The following is a 27,176-nucleotide window of genomic DNA, read 5'->3' as shown; positions in this document are numbered from 1 at the left end:
TTGTGGTCGTCGGTCCGGGGACTGATTACAAATGGGGTGCCGCGTGCAAGATCACAGGGGTCCCCAGCAGCGGGACTCCCACGATCAGGCATCTTATCCCCTATCCTTTGGATAGGGGATAAGATGTCTAAGCACCGGAAAACCCCTTTAATATGTAGCCTTATTTCTGTAAGTGTAGATGTGGATAAGCAAATGTTAAGAAACCATCCAACCTCTGTAATTCTAAGTAAAGCTCCCGATATGATATCCTTTAACTGCAGATTGAGGGATTCATTTCATTATACTAAAAGTATGCAGTCCTGATGGAGGGAGCTCCCTATATACATATTACTGTGTTGGAGGGATTAAACATTCATGAATGTCTCTTAATTTGCATTAAACGCCTTGTCTTTGGCAGCTCATATGGCTACATGCATGTACTGTTAAGTTTATCTATTTGCTTCCACTATTAGCCAGCAGGGATTTAATCGTAGATCTAGGATTGCCATGGAAACTTAAGGGATCAAGGAGACAACTCCTGAACGTCCAGGTTACCATGTCAACCTGAATGGTGTGTTTAAAAACACCCAAATACACACAATAGTGACAAAAAGCCCAGCAAGGTACATATGCATAGTCATCCTGGTACCTGCTCGCTATCAATAGGTCTGTATATCTCCAGCTAATGGCTGCATAAGGCTAAATGTAGAGAGGCTTTAACAATGCAGGGAACAATGGAGTACAGAGTGTTAATAAATTATGTTTCCATTTCTTGTAATGCTCAAGTATCTTCTTTATAGGTGTCATCTTTTCTAGATTGTCATTAAAGTAAATATAATCACTATTATATCTACTACAGGTACAGGTATAGGTTTCTATTTATCCGACTGCAAATGTCCTCCTGCCATTTACTAGAAGTAGCTACATTGCATTATTGTCAGTGGTAATGACAGGAACATCAGTATATCCAATAAAAATGTATATAAAAGAGCACAGAGCAGCAGTTTATATTTAGCGCAGCTGATATAGCATTGATATACAAGACATACCTAACTTCACAATGTAGTCTTGGTTCACACAAGCAACATGGAGTCCATTATTGGTGGACCGTCAGCCATGACAGTTTTCCATCTATGTTGAAAAGAATACCACTGACTTATGGGCTCCATCGGGTCTCTGTGGTTAGGTTTTATGACAAGAAAAGCACAGAATATTACACTTTTCATGCCAATAAAAAAGTAGTGGAAACCAATGATATGGAGCCTGCTGGCCATGTGAACAGAGCCTCATTGCTTATTTGAAGTGTATAAACCTATGCCAGAATGGAATGGTATCAGGGCCTGACGAAGCGTGAAAGGTGCGTTACGGTCCGTCGCCCGCTGTATGTGAAAAATCCCCCCATCCACAATCTGTACTGCCTCCCAAGATGTGTATGTACTTTGTGATCAATAAAGAATAATTCATGTTGCTCCGGAGGTGAGTGCTCCGTCATTCTTCTTTTCTTATGAGAAGTGTACCTGAGTATGCTTCCAATCTTATACAAAGGCATGCACTTTTTTTCTGTGGGATTCTATACAAATCAGAACAATAAAATATTGTAACATCCTTCATCAGATAGTGTATGAAGGTAGGTATTCTATGGGAAAGTTGATACATAGGTTATCAGAACTGTATACACAGAGCATGGTATGACAGCCCATATAGAACCTACTGGTCCATAATACAAATTTTGACTGGATGCTATGTGCCACTGCCATTTTGCAATGTGCACAAAGCCTAAAAAGAGAATCTCATGCTAGTCACCCATTTTATGACTGTAGTGAACAACTAGATGCATTTTTAATATAAAAAGTAACATTTGCATTAAGCATTTAGTCACTCCATTTCAAAAACACAAATGAAAAGTACAGAGAATTCTACCTTTTCTTCGTGTGACATGATAGCTGTCTTAATGTCAACTAATCAGGGCTTTATTTAAAATGTTTTGTGTCCTGTTATTTGTTTCAAATAATTAAGTGTGGGTTTAATCCGATGCTAAGACAGCTTGAGCAACAAACCAGAATATTTTGCTATTCTGTGTTATTATGTTGCTAATCTTGCACATTGTATATGGTAGAATGCAATACATTCATGGGTAAAAAAGCCGCTTCTAACTCTCTGTCTTTCTTTTTGGTCTTTATGTTGTTCCTTTTTTCCTTGTCATGAACAAAACAGCATAATCTGCAATTATTAACAATGCAAATTGAAAATGAAAACAACCAAGCATGCAAGCTCTAATTTAAAAATTTCCCTATGCCATAAGACAGGATTTTACATGGAGTTTTGCGTGAGTAGGAGGGTTTTTAATTAGAAATGTTGTATACTTTTTTTATACCTTTTGATGTATCACTAAAAATATGTAACAGAGAGGAAACATTATGAGCCTCCAAGCATCTTCTGTAAGATGGTAAGATCCCAGGAATCAAAAACAATCGTTTATCATAGGATTATTATTCTTCAGTACAGATTTTTAATAAAATGTTCATATTGTTCTATTTGTCTCGCTGCTCAGGAAGGGATCCACAAGAATCCCAGTGATATGTATACAATGCAAGTCTTAAGACCATTTCATTTTTTTTTTTACATTTTGTTATGTTATAGCCTAAAAAATATTAAAATATAGAAACAAAAAAGGTTTTCACTTGCCCATTACCATCGTGGCAGCATCATGCTGTAGGGTGTCTTTCAGTGTCTAAGACACAGAGACTTGTTATGGTTGATTAAAAGCTGAATAAAGCAAAGTAACCTGAGTGCTATGAACCCTAGACTGGGCTGAAGGTCCACCTACCAACAAGACAATAACTTAACCTCTTGAGGACGCAGGGCGTATGCTATGCATCCTTAAGGACTCAGGGCGTAGTTGGTGGAGTAACCCTTTAAGCATAACCAAGACAACACAGGAGTGGCTTAGGGATAACTCTGTCAATGTCCTTGCCAGAGCCCTGACTTGAACCCATTTGAATATCTTTGGGAATACCTAAAAATGGCTTCCACTGACAGTCTCCATTCAAACAAATAGAGCTTGAAAGGATCTGCAGAGAAGTATGGCAGAAAATCTCCAAATACAGAGTTGTAAACCTTGTGGCATCATCCCCAACAAGACTGGGACATGCAAACTTGTGCCAATGCAAAATATAGTTTTTTTTTTACATTACATACACAAAAGAGTAAATGAAATCCCTGTCCTGTGTGTCATTTATTACAGAGAACATCTTTATCAATACTGAATGTCATCTATAAATTACATTACATGACAGATCAGTGTAAAGATATATATATATATTCGGTTGGGATGGATTGTACAAGAAATCACAATTGCTCATTAGCAGTAAAACAATCAAAAGAATATTAATAGCCACTATATTCAGATACCAGCCTGTTAGGCCCAAAAGGTGAATTAACATTTACATCTGAGTAATGGGTTTCAGAGGTTAGTGTGTCTCCTTGGCATATGAAATCTGATAAGCCATACACTGCTAAGTGTGAATAAAAAGTATTCTAAGTAGGTAAAGTAGGTTTCCTCCATAAGTAAAAAAGCTTGCTCCTTACTGTCAACTACTGGTTGTAGCGTCCCTTCAAATCAATGTTTAACCCACAAAGAGTAACTCCATCTGAGAGTAATAATATCTAAAATCCTAAGCACTCACAAGAGGAGCAAAATGAGCTCAGATTTAAGAGAATACTGTAATAGAATTTATTGGATGTTTTCTTGTTAGAAGACTCATGGCTCCTCCTTCTATACTGTGAAGGCCATTGGGCCTAAGACACCTCCTGACCCACAAAAAACCACAGTCTGCTCTTATGATAGATTTACTGCTGCGCTGTCAGACATCTCAGATTGCTTGACTGCTTTCAATTAGTGACGCCACCTCATCTGCTCACTAATTCCAGCCATAAGATCATTCAATGAATCCTGAAGGTGCGAGTAATAAATGTCTAATCCTCAATGTCCAGGAACAGAAACAGTGACAGTGATATCATACTCCACACTACTAGTACAATGTGAATTAATAATTAGCATTGTATACAAGTAATGAACAAAACAGAAGTGCGATTTTAGGGAAACCTATGAAAACCAGCATTTGCACCCATGACATGACTGCGTGCGAAATAAAAGTTCTCTAATTCTACATTGCTTAGTGCCATTCTGATTATTGTGTTCAGTCATTTAGTTTACATTGAAATCTGCTGAATAAAATCTGCAGCTTCAAATCCTTTGCATTAAATATGCACATGATACTGTATGTGTGAATACACTCTTATGGTACGTTCACACGTACGCAGATTTGATGCGCAGGATTTGATGCATAGGATTTTCTGCTGCAGATTTCAATGTAAACTTCTAAGCGGCAGTTACAAATCCTGCACATGAAATCTGCGCGGGATCGTGTATGTGTGAACGTACCCTAAAGGAGAACTCCAGCCAAATGAAATTATCTTTCTATGGCTGCACATGTTAATGTTATATAACTTTTTAATTAGAAGTGTAGTCTTTGCTGAGCACATACGCTCTTTCTGTCAGCTTTTCCTCCAGGCAGAAAGTACAGTAGATCTTGTCACACATGGGGGAGATATATCAAAACCAGTGCAAAGGAAAAGTTGCCCAGTGTACAGAGGCCTTTTCAAAAATGAAAGAAGCAATTTGATTGGTTGCTATGGGCAACAGGTGTTGATAAATCTCCCCCATGATGACTAGCGTCTATAGTTCACACTCCCTTCTCCCCAGCTCAGAGAGCCATGCTTCAGTGTGCTGCATGTGATTGTCCCTGATTGGCTGAGTCACAGACACCTCCCATTAATATGCACTGCTCACTTGAAAGGCTGTTTATAGGGGCTATGGAGGGGCAATTTTGAAACAAATCACCTGGAATGCCTTGTGGAGTTACGGTGAGCATATATATATATATATATATATATATATATATATATATATATATAAAATTTAAGTTTAGTTTTTTTTAATTGATGTCCGATCGTCCCTTGATTGCTCCAAGCTTGAGATCCAGGCTTGAGCAGTAGAGCACAGATAACACCGATCAATTATATGCAAAGTATTGCATGTAATATTCCCCTATGGGGACTAAAAAAAGTGTAAAAAAAAAAGGTTAAAAAAAGTTAATGAATGTGCTTAAACCCCCTTCCCTAATAAAAGTTTGAATCACCCCCTTTTTCCCATAAAAAAAATCTAAACATATGTGGTATCGCCGCATGTGTAAATGTCCAAACTATAAAAATATTATGCTAGTTAAGCCACACGGTCAATGGCGCACATGTAAAAAAATTCCAAAGTCTAAAATTGTTATAGGGGTCAGAAGTTGACAATTTTAAACATAATAATTTTGGTTCATGTAGTTATAATTTTTTTAAAGTTGTAAAATAAAACCTATATGAATTAGGTATCCCTGTAAAAGTATGGACCAACAGAATCAAGATAAGGTGTCATTTGTACTGAGAAGTGCGCTGCGGAGAATCGGAAGCCCCCAAAATTTCTTGCCCACAAATATATTTTTTCTGGTTTTGCCGTAGATTTTGTGGTGAAATTATTACTGGTATTACAAATTAAAATTGGTGGCGCAAAAAACAAGCCCTCATGTGAGTCTGTAGGTGGAAAATTGAAAGTGTTATGATTTTTAGAAGGTGAGGAGGAAAAAACAAAAGTGCAAAAATGAAAATGGACCCAGAGGGAAGGGGTTAAAGGGGATTTAAAAAAAAATCATAAAAGTTTCAAGAATCATTCCGGTTGAATACTGGTTATAATTCTGAAATAAACTAATATCCTATTATTCTAGAATAGGGGTCTTATAATTACTTTAACATCCATAAAAGGTTTTAAATAGAATTTCAGCCAAACAATTTTAAAATCTCTGGCACTCCTATAGAAATGAATGTTGGGCATCTGCATCTTGAAGAGGTGCAAAGAGCCCGGGCCCCATTTAGGAAATTGCAGAAGGGTTCTTTAGTTTGGACCCCCCCAATCAGACACTTATTCCCTATCCTATGGATAAGGGATGATTTTTTTTGGGCTGGACAAGTCCTTTAACCCCTTAAGGACATGCGCTGCATAGCACCTCTTAGCGCACAGCGCCGTACATTTACGGCGCGGCTGTGATGCGAGCACAGGAGATGCGCTCGCTTTATTCCCGGTGGGTCCCGGCTGCTGTCAGCAGCTGCTGACCCGCCGGTAATGGCGGACATCAGCGATCGCTCTGATATCTACCATTAACCCCTCAGGTGCCGTGATCAATACAGATCACGGCATCTGCGGCAGTGTGGCACTTATAATGGCTGATCTGATCTCCCGTGGCACTACCGCTGGGATCAGATCAGTCAAGATGGCGGACGGAGGTCCCCTAACCAGCCTCCGTCTCCCGGGGTCTTCTGCACTGATCGGCCTTCCAGCAGATCAGAGCAGAAGATCACCGATAATACTGATAAGTGCTATGCCCTATGGGGACTAAAAAAAGTGTAAAATAAATGTAAAAAAAATGTTTAAAAAATTAGAAAAATCCCCTCCCCATATTTTCCCCCCATATTTATACATAAAAGCGTAAAAAAACGATAAATAATAAACATATTTGGTATTGTTGCGTCCGAACTATAAAAATATAATTTTATGATCCGCTACGGAGTAAACGTAAAAAAAAGTCAAAAAATTCAGCTTATTTTGTCAGATCAAACTGCAAAAAATTTAAAAAGCGATCAAAAAAGTCACATATACGCAAATCTGGTACCAAAACAAACTACAGATCATGGTGCAAATGAGCCCTCACACATCCCTGAATACGGAAAAATAAGAAAGTTATAGGTGGTCAAAATAGGGCAATTTTAAACATAAAATTGTAAAAAAAAAAAGGGGATAAGATGTCTAGGGGTGGAGTACCCCTTTAAGGTGAAAATGGGCTGAATCCTTAAGGGGTTAAAGGGGTACTCCAGTGGAAAAAATTTTTTTTTACTGGTGCCAGAAAGTTAAACAGATTTGTAAATTACTTCTATATTAATCCTTCCAGTACTTATCAGCTGCTGTTTACTACAGAGGAAATTTTTTTATTTTTGAATTTCTTTTCTGTCTGACCACAGAGCTCTCTGCTGACACCTCTGTCCATGTCAGGAACTGTCCAGAACAGGAGAGGTTTTCTATGGGGATTTTCTCCTGCTCTGGACAGTTCCTGAAATGGACAGAAGTGTAAGCAGAGAGCACTGTGGTCATACGGAATGGAAATTCAAAAAGAAAAGAACTTCCTGTGGAACAAACAGCAGCTGATAAGTACTGGAAGGATAACGATTTTTAAATAGAAGTAATTTACAAATCTGTTTAACTTTCTGGCACCACTTGATTTAAAAATGTCCACTGGAGTACCCCTTTAAAGCCCACATCATAAATAGTGCAAAGTCAACAGCCCTTTACTATAGCACTTTTTTGCACTTCTTTTTTATGCTGGATCTATGACATGTAAACAAAGTGGTGACTGATAAAGGGGACATGTCAGAAGGTTTTTAAGGCATACAGTGAGGGCATGGCTGTATAGGGCTTTTTTTCCTGAATCTGTACATATCTCTTATTAGTTTGCTGACCCCTCCAGTGCCGAGTTTAGAAAGAAATGTAAACTAGGCTTTGTAGCCCACTGGGCTTTTCCCTAAAAGTTTGTCCCTTCACTATTTAGTCAGTCCTCTCTGTCCGCTGGTCACCTCCTCACCCTCTGACAGGAGAGTGACTAATTGGTGAAGGGGCCGAGTAGACAGGGGAGGTGCTGTTTTTGGAAGAAATCAGCTCTGTTTTTCTAATCCTGGATAACCCCTTTAAATCAGCTTGCTGAGTGGTCTGGCCACACAACTTGATACAAGCAGTGTCTTACCCTATTCACTTCAATAAGATGATGCAGAATAGCCAGCATAAATGTTCTAAGAAATCCCTTTAAGCATGACGAAGGACGATTGGGAGTAAAATGCACAGCAGCATGCTGCATGGTAATTTATTGTTTTCATATGAAAGGAAAATGGTTTGCATGGGAAAGAATAGGACTCTCTATGATGCTAATATTGTATAAGCTATTGAATGAAAGCATACAGCGTTTACCGTCTTTACATATAAAACAATTAAGAGTTTACTATCACGGTTATATATGCCATGCTTTCTTGTACACCAGGCTTAAAGCATTTCAATACATTTGATCATTAGACATAAAGTCGCCTTAAAAAGATTCAGGATATTGCAATTGCATTTAAATAAAATGCTAATTAGACTGTGGAATTGTACTCAGCAAAATATATGGTGCACAATTTATTATGATATAAATAAAAAATAATTTGCATAAAATATTGCTGAACACCTATTCCCAAGAAATGCAGCAGCCTCTTATCAAGGCTTCATTATTATGCCTCCACAAAAAGCTTATAGTATTTTACTGCCAGAAAACCGACAGGAGAACATCAGGGTTGTAATGATAAAGGCAAGAAAGTGGCAAAATTACAGCAGAGGCTACTTGAAAATATTTCATACTAAAGGCAATAAACAGAGCACAAGAAGGAGTCAAGAGCACAAGGGGCACTGTAAGATGCTTTAATTGTTTCTAGTATGATTAGAAGCCTAAGAGCTCATGCACATGACCAGTGTACGTCTTACAACCTCTAATGTGTATGGATCTGTAATACAGCACTCATAGCACTCTTTGAGCCACACTGTACCTCTACGTGTCTTCAATTTCACATGGATACATGCTCTATTAAAGAAAACCTATCATTACTTTCAATCTGCCTGAACGATGTGTCATTAGGACAATCCCTGGAGGTTTTTCCTAGCCCTACCTGGCTTGATTGATAGATCTTTCCCTGTTTGGATATAGGGAGAGAACTATGCATCAAGACCAGTGAGTTTAGAAGTGGGAATCTGTGGTCCACCAAAAAGCACGGTGCTCAAAAAGCACTCCTTTCCAGGATGGGTGATATAATGAAAGAGCCGTGAGTCCAGAATCCAATAAAACAAGGAATTCTTTTATTCATACAGGATGATACAGGGATAATGCGTTTCGAGGGGCGGAGACCCCCTCTTCGTCAGATCCAAAGACCTTTGGATCTGACGAAGAGGGGGTCTCCGCCCCTCGAAACGCGTTATCCCTGTATCATCCTGTATGAATAAAAGAATTCCTTGTTTTATTGGATTCTGGACTCACGGCTCTTTCATTATATCACCCATCCTGGAAAGGAATGCTTTTTGAGCACCGTGCTTTTTGGTGGATCACAGATTCCCACTTCTATTCTCCATTTGAACAGACATCCTGGACCGGTTCCCGTGACGGCGAGGTGCCAGCAGCCCTTCCATAAACCACACGCTCCCCGGAGATTGGGGAAAAGCAACTAACGGTGTTGTGCCTTGAACACAACACGCTCAGGTGAGCACAATACCTCTTTTATCTCTCTACATACCTGACCAACAGAATCATGGCACATTAGTGAGCTTTTCTTTTCTGTTTCTTTTTTCACATATCTGAGTCTCAAGACCAGTGGGGCAGGCTGAAGGGAACTTGTGGTTTAGGCAGTGTGAAACTGATGCCAGGTTTTCTTTTTAAGGCCACATTCTCTGTATTGTATTGTGCTGTAAAGGAGCACCATACACAGGCACATGAAGCACCTACATGTACATTATAATTTCAAGCTGACGTGGGAAATTTACTTTTTTCTTAGTTATTATTCAATTTCCTATTTGTATTAGATGATGAACATACATTGCAGATTATATGAATGAAAAGACATTACCAACTGTGGATTGGTTAACCTCAATGGTCTCTGTAAAATGCATGTGCATTAATGTTAAGTAATCGCCCAAGAGTAATGGGAGCAGTTACTATCACTAAATTTAGGGTAAGAACATCTTGGCATGACATGCTCTCCCGGCATTGATCTGTCTAGTGGTAGCTTTTCCATGCCATCCCATACATTTATAGCTGCACATACAGATGATTTACTGGTGTCTATGTTACACTGCAGCTAAACTCTATGAATGGGGCAATAATGGCAATCATAAAGAAATGTAAATGGAATATTTAAGCAGATGATAGATTGTGAATGGTCTTTATAGCCTATCCGCATGCATAATGCATTATATATAGGGATCAATGAGGGCTATTATAAATTTAGCTTGCCATTACTTTTAACTTCCTTAATAAAACTCATGAAAGCATGGATAATCCCAAATGTCCATGAGATTCAAAAAGCAAAGTGGGCACCACCATGATACAAATACAGGGTAAACTTACTGGCTGTACAGTTAAAAGATGAGGTTTTGAAAAATTCAGGGGTTATATTAAAGGGGTTGTCTGTGATAAAAGAAATAAAATAAATAAGATGACTGATGCAACTGAAGACAAAATTGTGGGCTAAGTTTCTTACCAAGTATATGTATAACGCCCAAATGTTTTATTAGAAATAAGCTTGTGGGGAAGCATTGTCAGAACTGGGTAGGAAAAAGAGAGTATTTACCTTATCCCTCAGTAGCCATACTGACAGACCTGGGTCCCTGCTGTTCTTCACTTTCTGCTCCTTTTCTTGACATAAGGTTATACCAGCTCAGGAAATTGCTGGCTGAAGAGGTTTACCACCGAGGCCAGTAATCGGCTGAGCAGACATTTCCTGTGTCTTGAGAGGGGAACTAGAAAGTATAGAAAGCTGAGACCTGGGTCCTCTTGGAATAGCAGTAGTAGGGGATCGGTGAGTTAAGTATTGCTAAGGACTGCCCCTGCTCTGTTTTTATTTATTTGAACCCACTGCACAACCCTTTCAACATGTGAAATATCTAGGCCATAAGGTCTGAACATATTGCAAATAAGTCTTTCCATTTTGTGTGCTTGACACTACATCATGCATTGTTTGGAAGTGACCCATAGCATTCTTTAAGGGGTACTCCAGCATTCTTAAAGGGGTATTACGTCACATCTCCAGTCCTAGAAACTTACGGGTTTCCGAGCCTGGAGACGCAGCCCCTCATAGAATGCGGGTGCTTCAGGGAGATCGCAGGGGGTTACAGTGGCAGGCCCCCCATGATCAGATATCTTATCCCCTATACTTTGAATAGTGGATAAAATATCTAAAGCCGGTATACCCCTTTAATCTTTTCCCCTGTTATTAGAGCTATAGAATTCAGCTATAGCAGAAGAAGATTAGGGATTATGTGACTGGGCAACAGTTGCATATATCTACATAACAAAACATATTTATATAAACTTCAGAGTCTATAAAAAAGCAAAGTGACAAAATGTACAGGTACTTCCATTAGAGATCAGCACTTTTAGAAACAAAATACCTATACCAAAGAGCACACTGAAGTTTTGTGCCAGTTTTTGTCTATTTCCTAAGATCCTATTTTTTTAATACAATATAGATTTAAGGAACACAACATAAAGAGCAATATAGTGACAAGCTTGGAAGTTTTGTGCCAGTTTTTGTCTATTTCCTAAGATCCTATTTTTTTAATACAATATAGATTTAAGAAACACAACATGAAGAGCAATATAGTGACAAGCTTGGCCAAGAATAGAATTTAAACTTAGATTTATCCACTGAAGAAAACAAATTTTCAGTCGTTGCGGCAAACCTATTTTTGTTGTTACCCTTGACCGTCCTAAATGTCTTTGAAAAATAATCCCACTTCCAAGACTTTCTGAGACAAAATGTTATTCGAACTCCATGGAGATTAATGTAATTAAAGAACATAAATGCGGCAAGATTTAATGGCTGATAATTTGCGGATGAAAGTATATGAAATTTATTGTAGTTTCCCAGTTGTTCAGGAGAAATATCATTGAATTTGATTTCTCTAAAAGGATTTTGGCCAAACTTTATTCTGATTCCAGACCGAGTCATTTAAGAAATTGATTGTCATGTATACGGTGTATTCGAAGATTTTATTTGTGATGCTGCTGCTACTTTTGAAGCATTGATTTACCATAGCTTTTACTGAAAGATAAAAGTCACTTTAACTCTAAAAAATAAAATGAATGTGTAAAATTTGTAGGAAGTAGTAAAAACGGTATTACTTTTCCAGTACATTGTCATAAAAGGTGGTAATGATTATAATGGTGAGCAGGACAAGCAGATAATATGGATACAACATGGTGAGGAGGGCAATTTATGAATGTAGGTATGCAATACAATGTGCTATGTCCTTATACAATCCATCGGATGTTTGATGGTCAGTAGCAGAAAATAAGACTTAGAATTATGGGGTTTGTAATATCTTGGTGCGTTGAAAGTATACAGACAAATCCTTACACGACCCCATTTAATTACAATGGACTCATCAGGTTTTTGTTTTTATTTTTGATAGCAAGAACAGAGCTTCAGACTGTTCCCTCTATGCCATCAAAAATACCCGAAACCCATACAGAGTGGCAATGATACCAGCATGAACTGAGTTTTAATGCATAGCTCCATAACTTCACATACAGCTTTTTAATTATAGACTGTCTGCTTGTAGTAAAACTATATTTGGATCATTTATAAGTATGTGTAAAACAAAGTCCCACACAGTAGGGAGATGAGATAAAAATCAAGTGCAACCCAGAACTTTTCTAGCTACAAAACCAGTCGATCCATTGACAAAGAATCAGTCTTTGATATGACTTGCAGCCATCCACTAGTAAAAATCGATAATACAAATATGCTATGAGATTGCTACATAAGCACTGATAAAGGGGTACATCTCCTTCTTTTTGCGAGAAGAGAGGCCTTGGTATTTGAATTTTAATTCTTCTGTTTCATCCTTTACTGTTGGATTATTTAAATATTATATCACATCCTCAGGTAAAATTACCTCTGAATTGCGCTTTGATGGAATTCCACAAATCTATACTTACAAAAAGCAGAACATTCTGGTTTAGCATAATTTTTCACATATTCTGAAGGAACCTGTTAACTGGATCATCACTACTAATCCAGCCCCAACACAGTTTGTAGATCTTCAATACCCCTCTGCCTGCAAGCTTCTATTCATAATGTCCGATATAGGATTGTATATAAATGTCCAAAGCACAGCTCCTACCTCCACTCACTGAAACACCTGAGCCCAGAGTGGGCGGTAGCATCTCCAACCCGGAGTAATGCAGGAACAAGAAAGCAAGGTCCAGCTCCAGAAGCAGTAAAAACAAGGAAACTTTTTTATTTCTTCCCATGAACGATACACACATCAAGGCACAGAAGCCAACGCATTTTGGGTCTACAGGATGCTTGAACTTGGCATACCATGCCAATTTGGTATGCCAAGTTTAAGGGTCCTGTAGATCCGATGTGTATATCATTCATGGTATGAAATAATAAAAGTTCCCTTGTTTTTACTGCACCTTGGAGCTGGACCTTGCTTTCTTGTCCGATAATGGACTGGGAAGAAAACATGCACAATAGTGATGAGCGGCATTGCCCATATTCGAATTCGCAATATTTTGGGAATATATAGACAAATATTTGTCTTATATTCGCGAATTTCGCATATTCGTTATATTCAAATTTGCGAATATTCGAGTATTCGAGGAAGAAAACAGTGAGGTGGTGGGCAACTTTACTATTGATTGCTAGGGATGTTGTTGATAACCTCTGACAGGTGTTTTTGCATCATTCTAATTAGCCCACAAGTGAAAAGAAGGGATATCTTCATATTCGAATATGTGGAAAAAAGTTAATATCCATAATTTCAAATATATAGCAAATATATTCGCAAATTTGCAAATTTGCGATATTCGTGATAAAAATTCGAAATGCGAATATTCACGCCCAACACTCATGCACAACTGGGGGAAAAAAATAAAAACTTTGAATACAAAAAATTTCTGATTTTGCTTATAGCAACCAACAACAGATGTATTGGCTGCTATGGGCAAAACCAAAAATATTTGTCTTCATGGTCTATATATACTTCATTGACTATATTAATAAACATGAGGTAGTCATCCAGGAGGAGAATTGGGACTGAATGCTCATGTTGTCACAGGTCTAAACATACTCATTGTGGCATGACACCCTAAATTGGCTCCAGTGTCACCAGAATCTCTACGGAAATCTTCTTAACTTTGCGTTCAAATAATGCTGGAGTAAGTATACGCAGCTTTATTTTATCAGGGTGGCTGAGGTGGAATCTGTAATCCAGGCCTAGATTACTAGGTAAAAGTTTGTTAGTTGTTGTTGGGAGGGCTTTTCTGAGTTGTCTTGGTTATCTAAACCTTTAGTATCTAAATCAGTGGTAGGGTACATTCACACGTACAGGATCTGCTGTAAAGATTTACTGTATATTTTGTGCGGCTGATTTTGCTACTCATTAACTTCAATGGGTAGCAAAATCAGCTGCAGAAAATATGTAGCAAAAATATGCAGCAGATCATGTATGTCTTACCATACCCATATAGTGTAAAATAAAATAAAAAAGTAATATTCCGCTACTCTGCTCCTTGCTGCCACTATTGTTTACATGGCTGTGCCAAGGATGTGCCAATATCCTAAGGACAGTGACCTAAACAAAGGAGAACTGCAAGAATTGACCAGGTGAGGATTGTTCCTTTTTTTATTTATCATAATCCTGTTAGCAATAATATAATAAATAATATTATTCTATAAACATAAATTGCCACTTCAATCACTAATGCAATCATGTACATTAGAGATTCCAGCATCAAATATGAATTTATTACTTTGATTTGTTAATTCTGCCTGTTTGTCAAGTACATTTCTTTATAGGAATTTTGCAGGCTCTTATTTTTTCTGCACTTTTTTCCCTTCATTGGCTTCCCCTGGGGTTTTATACATGACAAGTGTGATAATACTCAGAGCTTTCCAGTAGCAATCGCACGTGTACAATGATCATTTGGTTTGGCTGACCTAGCCCTGTCTGACAGCTCTACACGTTGTAAAACTATGAGGAACATTTGTGGCATTTCCCCTATAGATATGCCATATGTGGAATGTAAAGGAAACATGCTGGATATGCGTATACAGAAGATAGCTGCTATGCATTTCTAGATAGACTGAGTAGCTCTCCAGATTTCTCTGCAGTATCATGCTTTGCATTGCCTTAAGGTCCATTTACATGAGCAGATATAGCAATCTTCGATACAATGTAAGTGATTAAACAGCAATTTCAGTTTAGTATTTACACATAGTGTTATAGTATCAATAACCATTAAAAATTAATTGTTTGATCATCACTATTAACAGTATTACATGCGACTTTCAATCAACTTATTGACGCTTACATACCACAATGTCGGAACAACCATTAATTATTTTTAAGTTTGCATAAGTGATTATATAGACAATCAATGAGCGTACTATCCTTAGTCATTTAGCAGCTACAACTATTTACATTAACTCTTTAATGACTACAACTTTTGTCAGCCCAGCACTGGTCGCTTTTGCTGAATATCGTGGTAGTTGACTTGTTCATGACCGCAGGGCTTGTGTTCTAACTACCAGGAGCAGACAAACCTCTGATGCTAGTAGTTTAACCCCTTAGATGCCAAATTGTGATTGTGTCATCTAAGTGGTTTTTGGGCATCTGCCACCCCATCCGGACACAATGGTAGTAAAGCGGCACTCCAGTGTAGTAAATTCATGTCAGTAGGTTTATTCACACATCCAAACACTGGAGTGCTGCTTCACTACTATTGTCTGGGTAAATTTATATATATATATATATATATATATATATATATATATATATATATATATATAAATTTCCCTGACACAACAGCCAATAGACAAATAGACTGCATACTGAAGAAAGTGAAGACTTTTTAATTTTCATTTTTCTACTTTTAAGCTTTTGATTCATGTTAAGGTATTGCACACTGAGCATTGGCATAATCAAGATATATAGCTTTGGAAATTTTCATTTGGAGCTGTAATAGGAGAAGTCTTGCAGTGTTCTGCCTGCTGCTGGGAGAAGTCAGGTGCTTATGGAAAGAGTGGCTTGGATAATTGCTCTCATTTTTGACTAAATACAAACTAACCAAGATTTAAAATATTAAGAAAAGCCAGGATGAGAGTGTTCTTAGAGTAGTGCTCTAGACGGATCTGCAATATTATCAATTAAAGAGTATAGTGATGTATGTTGCATTGTTTAGAAATGGGCAAAATACTGGTCTTGAGTTTGCTATATGAACTATACCTAGATTCAAAAATTTTCAGTTTTATACAATTTGTATAGAGTTGCTGGATACAATTAACACAGCCTCTAAAGAGAAGGTGTACAAGTGTCTCTCAGCTTCACCCTATAACATTTTAGGGTTTCAGGCTGGGACCAAGTGGCTGTCAAGCTACAAAACTTCAGAGACCTGCCCCCGCAGTTGGGAGTTTCAACAACAATGTAAGTAGAGACTTTCTAGACAAACTGGGAGCCAACTGGACTAGTGACAGAACACAGGCTAGAGTTAATAAATTCCAGACACTCGACAAAATTCCAGTTACCCTTGTTCTAGCCAAATGCTGTTGCAGGATTGTTAAAATGATTGTACCTCCACTTGTAAAAAGAGTTTATATAGTAAAAGTTCTACACTTTATTCAGTGTCTGGCTTACTCCCTGCATTTTAACATCAGGGGTATGCCAAACAGCATTAGGCCAACATCTTACAGATTGTGTTCTGGGGGGAACTATTACCAGAAACACCTACTGTACAGCCCTCTTGACACTGTTCCAGCCCAAAACATGTGTGAAAACCCTGTGGAAGTCCTTGTGTCAATGTGACTAAAGCTACAACAACCAAGACTTTTAAAGAACTGAAAGTCCACATCAACTCTGTCTCTCAACTCTTTCTTTCTCTCTGTCTCCCTCTTATTTTCTATCTTTACTAATGTAACCTGAAAATAACTTGAGCATTAGTACTGGGCACAAGAGTAAATCTGTTCAAGTCAAGACAACATTAGGAGATAAGTTCTGGCATTGTACAATCATCCTGCTGGGAATTTCATACGTTAAAAAGTATCAACATAGTCATACACCTTTGTAATGTAAGATTGTGTTTATTTTTAGCCCCTGCTACATTAAGGTTTTCTTAACAAAATTTAAATTGTCTTTGGTAACAAACATCTGTAAGTTCTACACATTGTAAAAATATGTACAGTAAGATTACCATCATTTTCTATCCTACAAAAATTATGCTAATCTATATTATGAGTAGAGATGAGCGAACTTACAGTAAATTCGATTCGTCATGAACTGCTCAGCTCGGCAGTTGATGACTTATCCTGCATAAATTAGTTCAGCTTTCAGGTGCTCCGGTGGGCTGGAAAAGGTGGGTACAGTCCTAGGAAAGAGTCTCCTAGGAATGTATCCACCTTTTCCAGCCCACGGGAGCACCTGAAAGCTGAACTAATTTATGCAGGATAAGTAATCAACTGCCGAGCCGAGAAGTTCATGACGAATCAAATTTACTGTAAGTTCGCTCATCTCTAATCATGAGGCAAAATCATTGATGATGGGCGATTTATTACAACAAATTCCGTGCTATAATTGTAACTAGTGACCAAACTTAAAGGGGTACTCCCACCCTAGACATCTTATCCCCTATCCAAAGGATAGGGGATAATATGTCTGACCGCGGGGGTCCCGCCACTGGGGACCCCCCGCAATGTTGCATGCGGCACCCACCTGTTTATTGTCAGAAAGCGCTGGAGGGTCTCAGTCGCGACCACTGGAACGGAAGTCCGTGACGTCAGGACTCCGCCCCCGTGTGACATCACACGCTGTCCCCTCAATGCAAGTCTATGGGAGGGGGGCGTGATGGCATGCAACATTGCAGGGGTTCCCAGTGGCGGGACCCCCGCGGTCAGACATCTTATCCCCTATCCTTTGGATAGGGGATAAGATGTCTAGGGTGGGAGTACCCCTTTAAGACTGCTATGCTTCATTGAGCAAATGCTTGACCAAGAGAATATATCCCACTTAATATATAAAAAAAAGTCCCAAGAGAGCAGCACTCCTATACGTCCATACAAAAGTGATGGGGTGCACACAATCACATTAGATCCTGGCTACAGATCTTTCCCAATAGCAAACGGACAGGCAACAGCACTCCCATAAGTTGCAAATAAATGGTCCTTTATTCACATAAACGTGGTGGCAATGTTCCGGCTGGCTCACCCAGGCTTGACAATGGCTGGGTGAGCCAGCCGAAACGTTGAAACCACATTTATGTGAAAAAAGGACCGTTTATTTGCACCTTATGGGAGTACTGTTGCCTGTTCATTTGCTATATATATATATATATATATATATATATATATATATATTTATATATATATATAAATATATATATTTTTATATATATATATATATATATATATATATATATATATATATATAGTCTTGACCATTATAGAACCAAATAACTACTGTCTAAAAGATCAAGATTCTTGTTAACTTTAAAAAACATAAAAGGACTTACCAATGAAGTAAGCCAATAAAATAGCAAGAAGGACAGCCGCAGCTATAGCCGATAATGCTGCACATTTCCAGCTGCAATACTTAGATGGTTTTTTCAGCTTGAAGGCATTTCTGGAGAAGGTGTTTCGGGGTAGAAGCCTCGGAGGAGGTGTATAAACTGTTCCTGAAGTCAGGGGATATCCAGGAGAAGAGCTGCTGAATAAAGGAGTTGTTCCAGATGATGTCTTGAACAAGAAGTGTCTAGAAAGAGCAAGAAGACGCGTATAAAACACCTGGTTGACATTCATAATGTGCTGTCATAGACAAGAATTGGTGGCAAGGATGTCACAGCAATGCTCACCACAATTTGTAAACATTACTTATTGTTACTGCAGGATAATTCCCTTAATGCAATAAGCAATACTCTAGTCAAATATTCATGCAAGTGTATGTGTCCACAGATATGTTTTGCTGCAAGCAGAATTGACAGATAATATTGCATTTGTTCGTAAACCTTATTATTCATATTGAAACATTGATATCATTTAATATATGAAAAAAGGGCATCTGGAGAACAAAACACTCATACACAAGCTTCTATTAAACCCAATCCTATTGTGTGACTATGTTTTCTAAATTAAATTATTTTATCGGGATTTTATAAACGGAATTAGACCCATCACAGTATGTAAACAATCATTTAAAGGAATAACTTTTGCATAATGCAAACAATTAGTGTTTTTTTTTGGATGTTAAAAAATAAGTGCAAACACCCATGAATCACACGCTGCACTAATCCAGTGTCTGCCACCTAGATAGGATTTATATTTGATATATAACTTATGTAACCCCTTTCTTTTCTCAAATACTAGCCAGCCATGGTTTTATGGTGCCCATTAGGGGCCTATTCTACAGAGCCCATGTTCTTACAGTACTGTAGAATAACTTGTGTATAGATATCCTGTCCACACTGGAGCTCCTGCTTTCATCATCATAGTAAACAGTGCCTGTCTACTAGGAATGCTTTTAGAGAACACGAAAGCTCATGCATATTAAACTTAGCTGGTGGAGAGGATGGGAGTGGACTAGGTTGAAAGTGATGGTGGATTAAACTGGCAAGTCTAACTTTATTATGTTATCCTAATTTCTATCAGTGGCCACATTTTAAGCAAGCCATAAAAACATTAAGGAATTAAAAAGAATGTAATGAAAAGAATAAAAAATAAAAATAAAAAAATTGTCCACAAAAAAATAAATACTTAGCATTAATAACATCTTGATCATTACATGAAAAGAAACTATACTTATTGGGCATCCACATGATTTTAATAGTCTGAAGACTTACTTTAACTGATTTTTTAGTATTAAAAAAAACTAAAAAGTTAAATATTTTTTATATATCTGTTATGCAATAAAATAATAGAAATGTACAGTATATAGTACTTTTTATGTACCTCCAAAAATTTAACATTTCCACTTCCATAATACCAGCCACCTCTGACTGTTACATGAAAGGTATTCCAATATGAAAACACTATTGTCTGAGATGGGGTTACCCATTTAAAATACATACAAGCCTGTTCATTAAGGGGTTAAATTCATTTTCTATGGTTTGATCAGCTTTCCAGGTCTTGCGAACAATAAGTACAGTGGATACAGGATGCATTATTTGGCAATTTCACTCTATGGATTCAGCTGCATTATCTTGAAGATTTTTTTTCCTTTCTAGATGAGGAACCCTTTCATAAAGGCTGATAATGTTCTATCTGTAAAACAGATGGCAGATCAATCTTTTCTGAAACAAGACTATTCTAGTGGCTGAGTGTTACATTTGCATAAGTATGTAATGTTGTGCTAGTAAATGACAGATATTATTACCAGATAATATTTTTATATAATAACTGGAAAATGTTAAGCCTCTAAAATATCATCTTAACCACAAATAAATGTTTCAAATATGCAGCAGATCCACAGATAAGACATCTTTAAGTAAGACCTTATAAAAATAGAAAACACATTTGAATATGGAACAAATAATGTCATTTTTAGATGGGGGAATCCGCAGATATTGGTATTTTCCCAGCTAATGTTTAATTGAGAATTCCGGAAAGTTACATTGAGTATTTAGGGTTAGGTTGTCACTTTTGAAAAAACACAACCGTCTTTAATTTCTCTAAGGCAGTGGTTCTCAACCTGGGGTACAAGTATCCCCAGGGGGACATAGCAGTTCTCCAGGGGGTATGTGAAAAAAAAAATCAGTAATGGCAGCCACAGCCACTGGTTACTGGTCTTGACCACTTTGAAAGAAATGGTAGGCTTACGTCACTGCACCGAGGAGCGAAGCAGGAGGACAGCAAAGGGGAAGCGCAGGCACTGGGCTGCTATGGGCAGTAACTACTATCAGCTATCAGGGACCTACTACTATGAGCAATAGGTTCCGAGACCAGAGGAGCAGTGGAGCACCAAAGCGGGACAGTATGATGGCCTACAACTATATACTGGGGCAGTTTGGACGCCTACAGCTATATTTGGGGGCACAGAGGGGGCCTAACAACTTTATGGGGACGCAAAGCGGGTACTATTACTGCATGTGAAAATAAACATGGGGAGTTTGTAAAAAGGTGGGTATTGTACTGCAGAAAGAAGCCTAAAATGTTTGTTTGGCTGGTTCTGTGGAGAAATCTTAATGGCGGTCTAGGCCAGATAGTGAAGAAAAGAAAAGTAAACAATTTCGGTTAGAGAAGACCTCACCTGTAAATCAGGGGACTGGGGAGATAGGGAGAGGAACAGGGGGCCTGTTATAGAGGAAAGTAAAGCATATGAATTATACTAAAATCATTACAAAATGTCTCTAATATGGGGGTACAATTCTTTGGGAATGGGCTGTCAAGGGGTACTCTGACAAAAAAGAACCACTGCTCTGAGGAGCCTTTAATGATGCCTTACCATTTACAGTAAAGCCATGTTCGACATGGTAATAACTAAAGTCATACATCAGCTTTTAGTGTTTTTGGAAGCCAGGCAGTCAGACAAAAAATAGCCAAATATACTTGATATACATTTTCTGGACACTTTATTAGGTACCTGTTCAATTGCTTGTTAACACAAATAGCTAATAGGCCAATTACCGTATTTATCGGCGTATAACACGCACCTTTTAGGTTAAAATTTTTTGCCTAAAGTCTATGTGCGTGTTATACGCCGATACACCCCCAGGAAAGGCAGGGGGAGAGAGGGCGTTGCTTCCCGCTTCTCTCCCCCTGCCTTTCCTGGGGTCTAGAGCCCTGCTGCCGGCCCTTCTCTCACCCTGGCTATCGGCGCCGCTGCCCGTTCTGTCCTCCTGACTATCGGTGCCGGCGCCCCATTGCCGGCGCCGATAGTCAAGGGGAGAGAAGCGGCGCCGACAGCCAGGGGGAGAGAAGGGGCAGCGGCACCCATTGCCCTGCGTCGTTGCTATGCGCTGCACGGCACGGCGCATGACGCCAGTGCGCCGCGCTGTGCATAGCAACGACGCAGGGGACGCACGCCGGAGGCCTGCAGCAGCACGGACCCGACCCCGGCAACAGGTACTTAATGCAGTGGCAGCTACTTAATGCATTTAGGCATGTAAGTATGGTCAATACAACTTGATGAACTTCAAACCAAGCATCAGAATTGGGAAAAAAGAGGATTCGTGTGACTTTGAGTGTGGCATGGTTGTTGGTGCCAGACAGGCTGGTATAAGTATTTTAGAAACTGCTGATCTACTGGGATTTTCATGCACAACCATCTCTAGGGTATTCAGAGACTGGTCCGCATATTTAGCGAGTGACAGTTGTGTGGATGAATAATGTTCAAATCAAGACACCTAGGACTATAAAATGGTAATAACAACATTTTTATGCTATCCACAGGTTCCTTCAAAAAGGTTTGTGAAGCAATAGTTTATTATTTTTTTTAAATGAACCAGACTGGGTTAAAATCTTCTGATTCCCCTACAGGTGCTGTTTGGGCATTAACTGGTTATCCGCTGATGACTGCTTCCTTGTCTTATTGTGACACAAGAAAGTGGCATTCACTGGCTAAGGCAGATCATTGCTGCAAGGATGGATTGACATTTCCTTTGTGGCCAGTTGAGACCAGGAATTGGTGATCTGTGGGGACCAAGTGAATAAGTTTTATTTATTTTTCCTTTTTATTTTTAATTAATTTTATTGTATATTTTTAATACCCAGCTTGGTCCGTTTAAATAAATAAAGGACAAGCCTTTTAACTTGTAAAGATATTGCTATGTTTCTATGTTGTTAAGTGTCAGTAGGATACACAACAGACACAGAAGCCAAAGTGTGTGCTTAGCCTTTTTTTGGTCTTCAGGTGTTCAGGTGTTTTGCAAAAGTCAAAACAGAAATCGATGGCATTTTGGTTCTACCTTTGAAATTAGTTTTACAAAAAGTGACACAATTCTTGCAATCTGTTCACTCGATATCAAAGTGACAGCTTTCCTATCACTTTTAGGGAAGCTCGATTCAAAATGTAACAAATAGTGTGGGAGATACTTGTGCTATTGCAAAAATGTTACCATTCCTGTTCAGAAGCCTGCACACAATAAGGGAGATTTACACATCTGTCTGCAGGATGCATATGTTTATAACATGGGAAAAATTGAGCAAGAGTTTACCAAACGTATCATAATGGTATATTTCACATGATAGCAGTAAACACAAAATATATATGTACATTTGTATCTTACTACACATCCCACTTTTTTTCTAGGCAGTTGTCAACACTATTGTGATACACACAAAACATGTATAAAGTGGCAAAAAGTTATCACAACTTATCAGCTGCTGTATGCTCCAGAGGAAGTTGTATAGTTCTTTTTTGTCTGACCAAAGTTCTCTCTGCTGACACCTCTGTCCATGTCAGGAATTCACCAGAGCAGGGGAGGTTTGCTTTGGGCAGTTGCTTCTACTCTGGACAGTTCCTGATACAGGCAGAGGTGTCAGCAGAGATCACTGGGGTCAGACTGGAAAGAACTACACAACTTCCTTTGTAGTATACAGCAGCTGATAAGTACTGGAAAGCGAAATATTTCCTGATGATTTACATTTTTGTATAACTTTCCGGCACCAGTTGACTTGAAAACATTTAACTTTACTAAAAACAACCAAATAGGACTGTAAATCAACAAAGAAGTAGTCTCAGTTATCTTCTTATTCCCTTAACGACCACAGACATAAATGTACGTCCTGGTGCGGTGGTACTTAGCACACCAGGACATACATTTACGTCCTGTGTATGACCGTGAGCATCGTAGCAGTGCTCGCGTCATACACTGCAGGTCCCAGCTGCTATCAGTAGCCGGGGACCCACCGGTAATAGCCGACATCCGCGATCGCGTGGAAATCCACCATTAACCCCTCAGATGTCCTGATCAATACAGATCACAGAATCTGCGGCAATGCGCCTGTTAAAATAGATGATCGGATCATCCGCAGCGCTGTCGCGGGGATCAAATCATCTGTAATGGCGGCCGGAGGTTCCCTCACCTGCCTCTGGCCGTCTCCCAGCATCTTCGGCTCTTGTCTGAGATGGAGCAGACCAGAGCAGAAGATCGCCGATAATACTGATCAGTGCTATTCCCTATGCATAGCACTGAACAGTATTAGCAATAAACTGATTGCTATTTATAGTCCCCAATGGGGACATAAAAAGTGTAAAAAAAATGTTGGAATTTTATAGGGACTATATTACCGCATTATGCAAATTATGTGTGCATGTGTCCTTAGCAAAAAGTAGTTTATGTACCTGCAATTTATTACTTATTGTTCAACAAAACACACATTAGTATTTAGCTATTCCTTCATTTAGGTAATGTCTGCAGTTTTCATCATTCAACGTATGGTTAGGCCTTTAGTTTAGTTCTTCAATGTTTTACACACTGTAAATAAAACAAAAGCTATTTCCAAAATGTGCTCTTTAGAAAGGAGCCACGTTCCTATCCCCACTAGCACTGCTACCTTCTCATGCTGCTGGCTTAGACATGTCTCCCTATGGAACTAATCTATAATCACATAGGCCGAAGTTAACTTCGGTGCAGGATTAACAAGGTAGCATTTTATTGCTTTGCGCTTCTGTGGCATAATACAGTCAATGACTTGTACAAAACAATGAATTAATTGGGCTTTGTAACATTTCAACCTCTTAATTATAACATATTAATTGGAAAATACCTTTAACCTTTTAAATATTGGGAGTTAGGTAACTTTGCTGCCTCCTGGGTCCTATGGTCTCAGAGTCAGCTATTAAGACAGAGCTTGTGATGGAAATCATTGTTTTCTACCATCCTGAATAATACATTTTGTTACAATACTCATAAGTATAGATGCAACAAATAGAATGCAACAAATACACTAGACATTAGGCCACATAATACATAAAAATAATGTAAAAACACTGTAAATCTTTGTTATAATAAGCAACAATAATGTATTTTTAAGTTACAGGACAAAACCTAGAAGACACCATGTAAAACACTATGTCAGTCTGTTACTACATACACGTTGTTAGGTGTGTTTGGCTTAGTTATGCAAACCAATCATCTATGTAAAACCAGCCTTTATAGGTTTCTAATAAAAGCAAACTATCTTGTCAGGTCCACAAATGATGACAAGTACACATGTTTACCTTCACTTTTCTTTTAACCCCTTAATGACTGGGCAAATCATTTGATCTCTTTGGCCCAGATTTATCAAACTGTGTTGGAGAAGCAACAGTGATCTAATGAGCTCTGGTAAAGTGAAACCTGAGCTGTGATTGGTTGCGGTGGGAAAATCTCTATTTTTTCTTTTACACTGTTTGACAAATCTGGGCCTTTGTCTTATAATAGCCATTATTTTTTCATTTACACACCCATATGAGAGCTTGTTTTTTGAGGGACCAATTGAACCTCTTTAATCCCTGCAGTGATGCTGGCAGCACTCATGTCTTTTTCCAAAGACAACCTCAGAAATTATGCTGAGTATGTGCACTCAACTTCTTTGGTTGACCATGGTGAGACCTGTTCTGAGTGGAACCTCCCCTGTGAAATCTCCATTTGGTCTTGCACACCATGCTGCAAGCTCAGTTTCAGGGTCTTGGCCACCTTTCTATAGCCTATCCTATTTTTATGTAGAACAACAATTCTTTTTTCAGATCCTTAGAGAGCCTAGTGACTAGTATTAAGAGTGTGAGAGCAGTAACACCACATTTAACCCCTTAACGGCTCCCACAATATAACGCGGGGTCACGCGGGGTCATCATGTATCTGATGCCGGGACCCAGGGCTAATAGCGTGCGGCAGTGATCGCGGTGCCGCGTGCTATTAACCCTTTAGACGCTGCGTTCAAAGTTGAACGCCACGTCTAAACCGAAAGTAAAACCTTCCCGGCTGCTCAACGGGGCTGATCGGGACCACCGCAGTGAGAATGCGGTGTCCCGATCAGCTGGGACACAAACGGAGGTCCTCTTGCCTGCCTTCGGCATGTCCCCTCGGCGATTGATTGCTCCAAGCCTGAGATTCAGGCTTGAGCAATCGACTGCCGATAACCCTGATCACTGCAAAGCTATGGCTTTGCAGGGATCAGGGTAAAAGATCAGTGTGTGCAGTGTTATAGGTCCCTATGGGAGCTATAACACTGCAAAAAAAAGTGTAAAAAAAAAGTTAATAAATGTGATTTAACCCTTTCCTTAATAAAAGTTCAAATCACCCCCCTTTTCCCAATAAAAAACACCATGGAAATAAAAATAAATATAAACATATGTGGTATCGCCGCGTGCGTAAATGTCCGAGCTATAAAAATATATCATTAATTAAACCGCACGGTCCATGGCATACGCGCAAAAAAATTCCAAAGTCCAAAATAACGTATTTTTTGTCGCTTTATATTATCATGAAAAAATGAATAAAAAGCGATCAAAAAGTCTGATCAATACAAAAATGGTACCGCTAAAATCTGATCACGGCACAAAAAATTAGCCCTCATACCGCCCCATATGTGGAAAAATAAAAAAGTTACAGTGGTCAGAAGATTAAAAAAGTTACAGGGGTCAATTTTAAACGTATGCATTTTTCTGCATGTCGTCATGATTTTTTACAGAAGTACGACAAAATCAAACCTATATAAGTAGGGTATCATTTTAACCGTATGGACCTACAGAATAAAGATAAGGTGTCATTTTTACCAAAAAATGTACTGCGTAGAAACGGAAGCCCCCAAAAGTTACAAAATGGCGTTTTTTCTTCAATTTTGTCGCACATTGATTTTTTTTCCGTTTCGCCGTAGATTTTTGGGTAAAATGACTGATGTCACTGCAAATAAGAATTGGTGGCGCAAAAAATAAGCCATCATATGGATTTTTAGTTGCAAAATTGAAAGGGTTATGATTTTTAAAAGGAGAGGAGGAAAAAATGAGAGTGCAAAAATGGAAAAAACCCGCGGTCCTTAAGGGGTTAAGAAACTTGCTCCCCATTCACCCCTAAGACCTTGTAACACTAACGAGTCACATGGAGGCACACTATGGAGGGAAATAAATTTGCTCATTGGGACAGATTTGGACATATCCATTTAGGGGTGTACTCACTTTTGTTGCCAAGGTTTTGAAATTAAAGGCTGTGTGTTTAAGGGGACATAACATTACACACTGTTATACAGGCTATGCACTCACTACATTTTAGAGTGTCATTTCTCCAGTATTTACAAAAATGTGAGAGGTGTACTTACTCATATTATATTTGACTTTGACA

At 38.6% G+C, this 27,176-nt stretch overlaps 1 protein-coding gene across 12 annotated transcripts in view; it reads right to left on the bottom strand.

The window, feature by feature from the left end:
* The window catches only part of TENM2 (teneurin transmembrane protein 2), a 2,592,228-nt gene that overhangs the window by 494,641 nt on the left and 2,070,411 nt on the right, over positions 1-27,176 (bottom strand). For all 12 annotated transcript variants that reach the window (XM_056575104.1, XM_056575105.1, XM_056575107.1 and 9 more), the window contains one exon: positions 18,435-18,673. In XM_056575104.1, the coding sequence (XP_056431079.1) occupies positions 18,435-18,673 (239 nt within the window). The remainder of the gene's footprint in view (positions 1-18,434; positions 18,674-27,176) is intronic.

This window comes from Hyla sarda, chromosome 4 (genome assembly GCF_029499605.1).
Source record: "Hyla sarda isolate aHylSar1 chromosome 4, aHylSar1.hap1, whole genome shotgun sequence".
Taxonomy (NCBI): domain Eukaryota; kingdom Metazoa; phylum Chordata; class Amphibia; order Anura; family Hylidae; genus Hyla; species Hyla sarda.
Note: the sequence above shows the minus strand (reverse complement) of the source record. Positions and strands in the feature narration are given on the sequence as shown.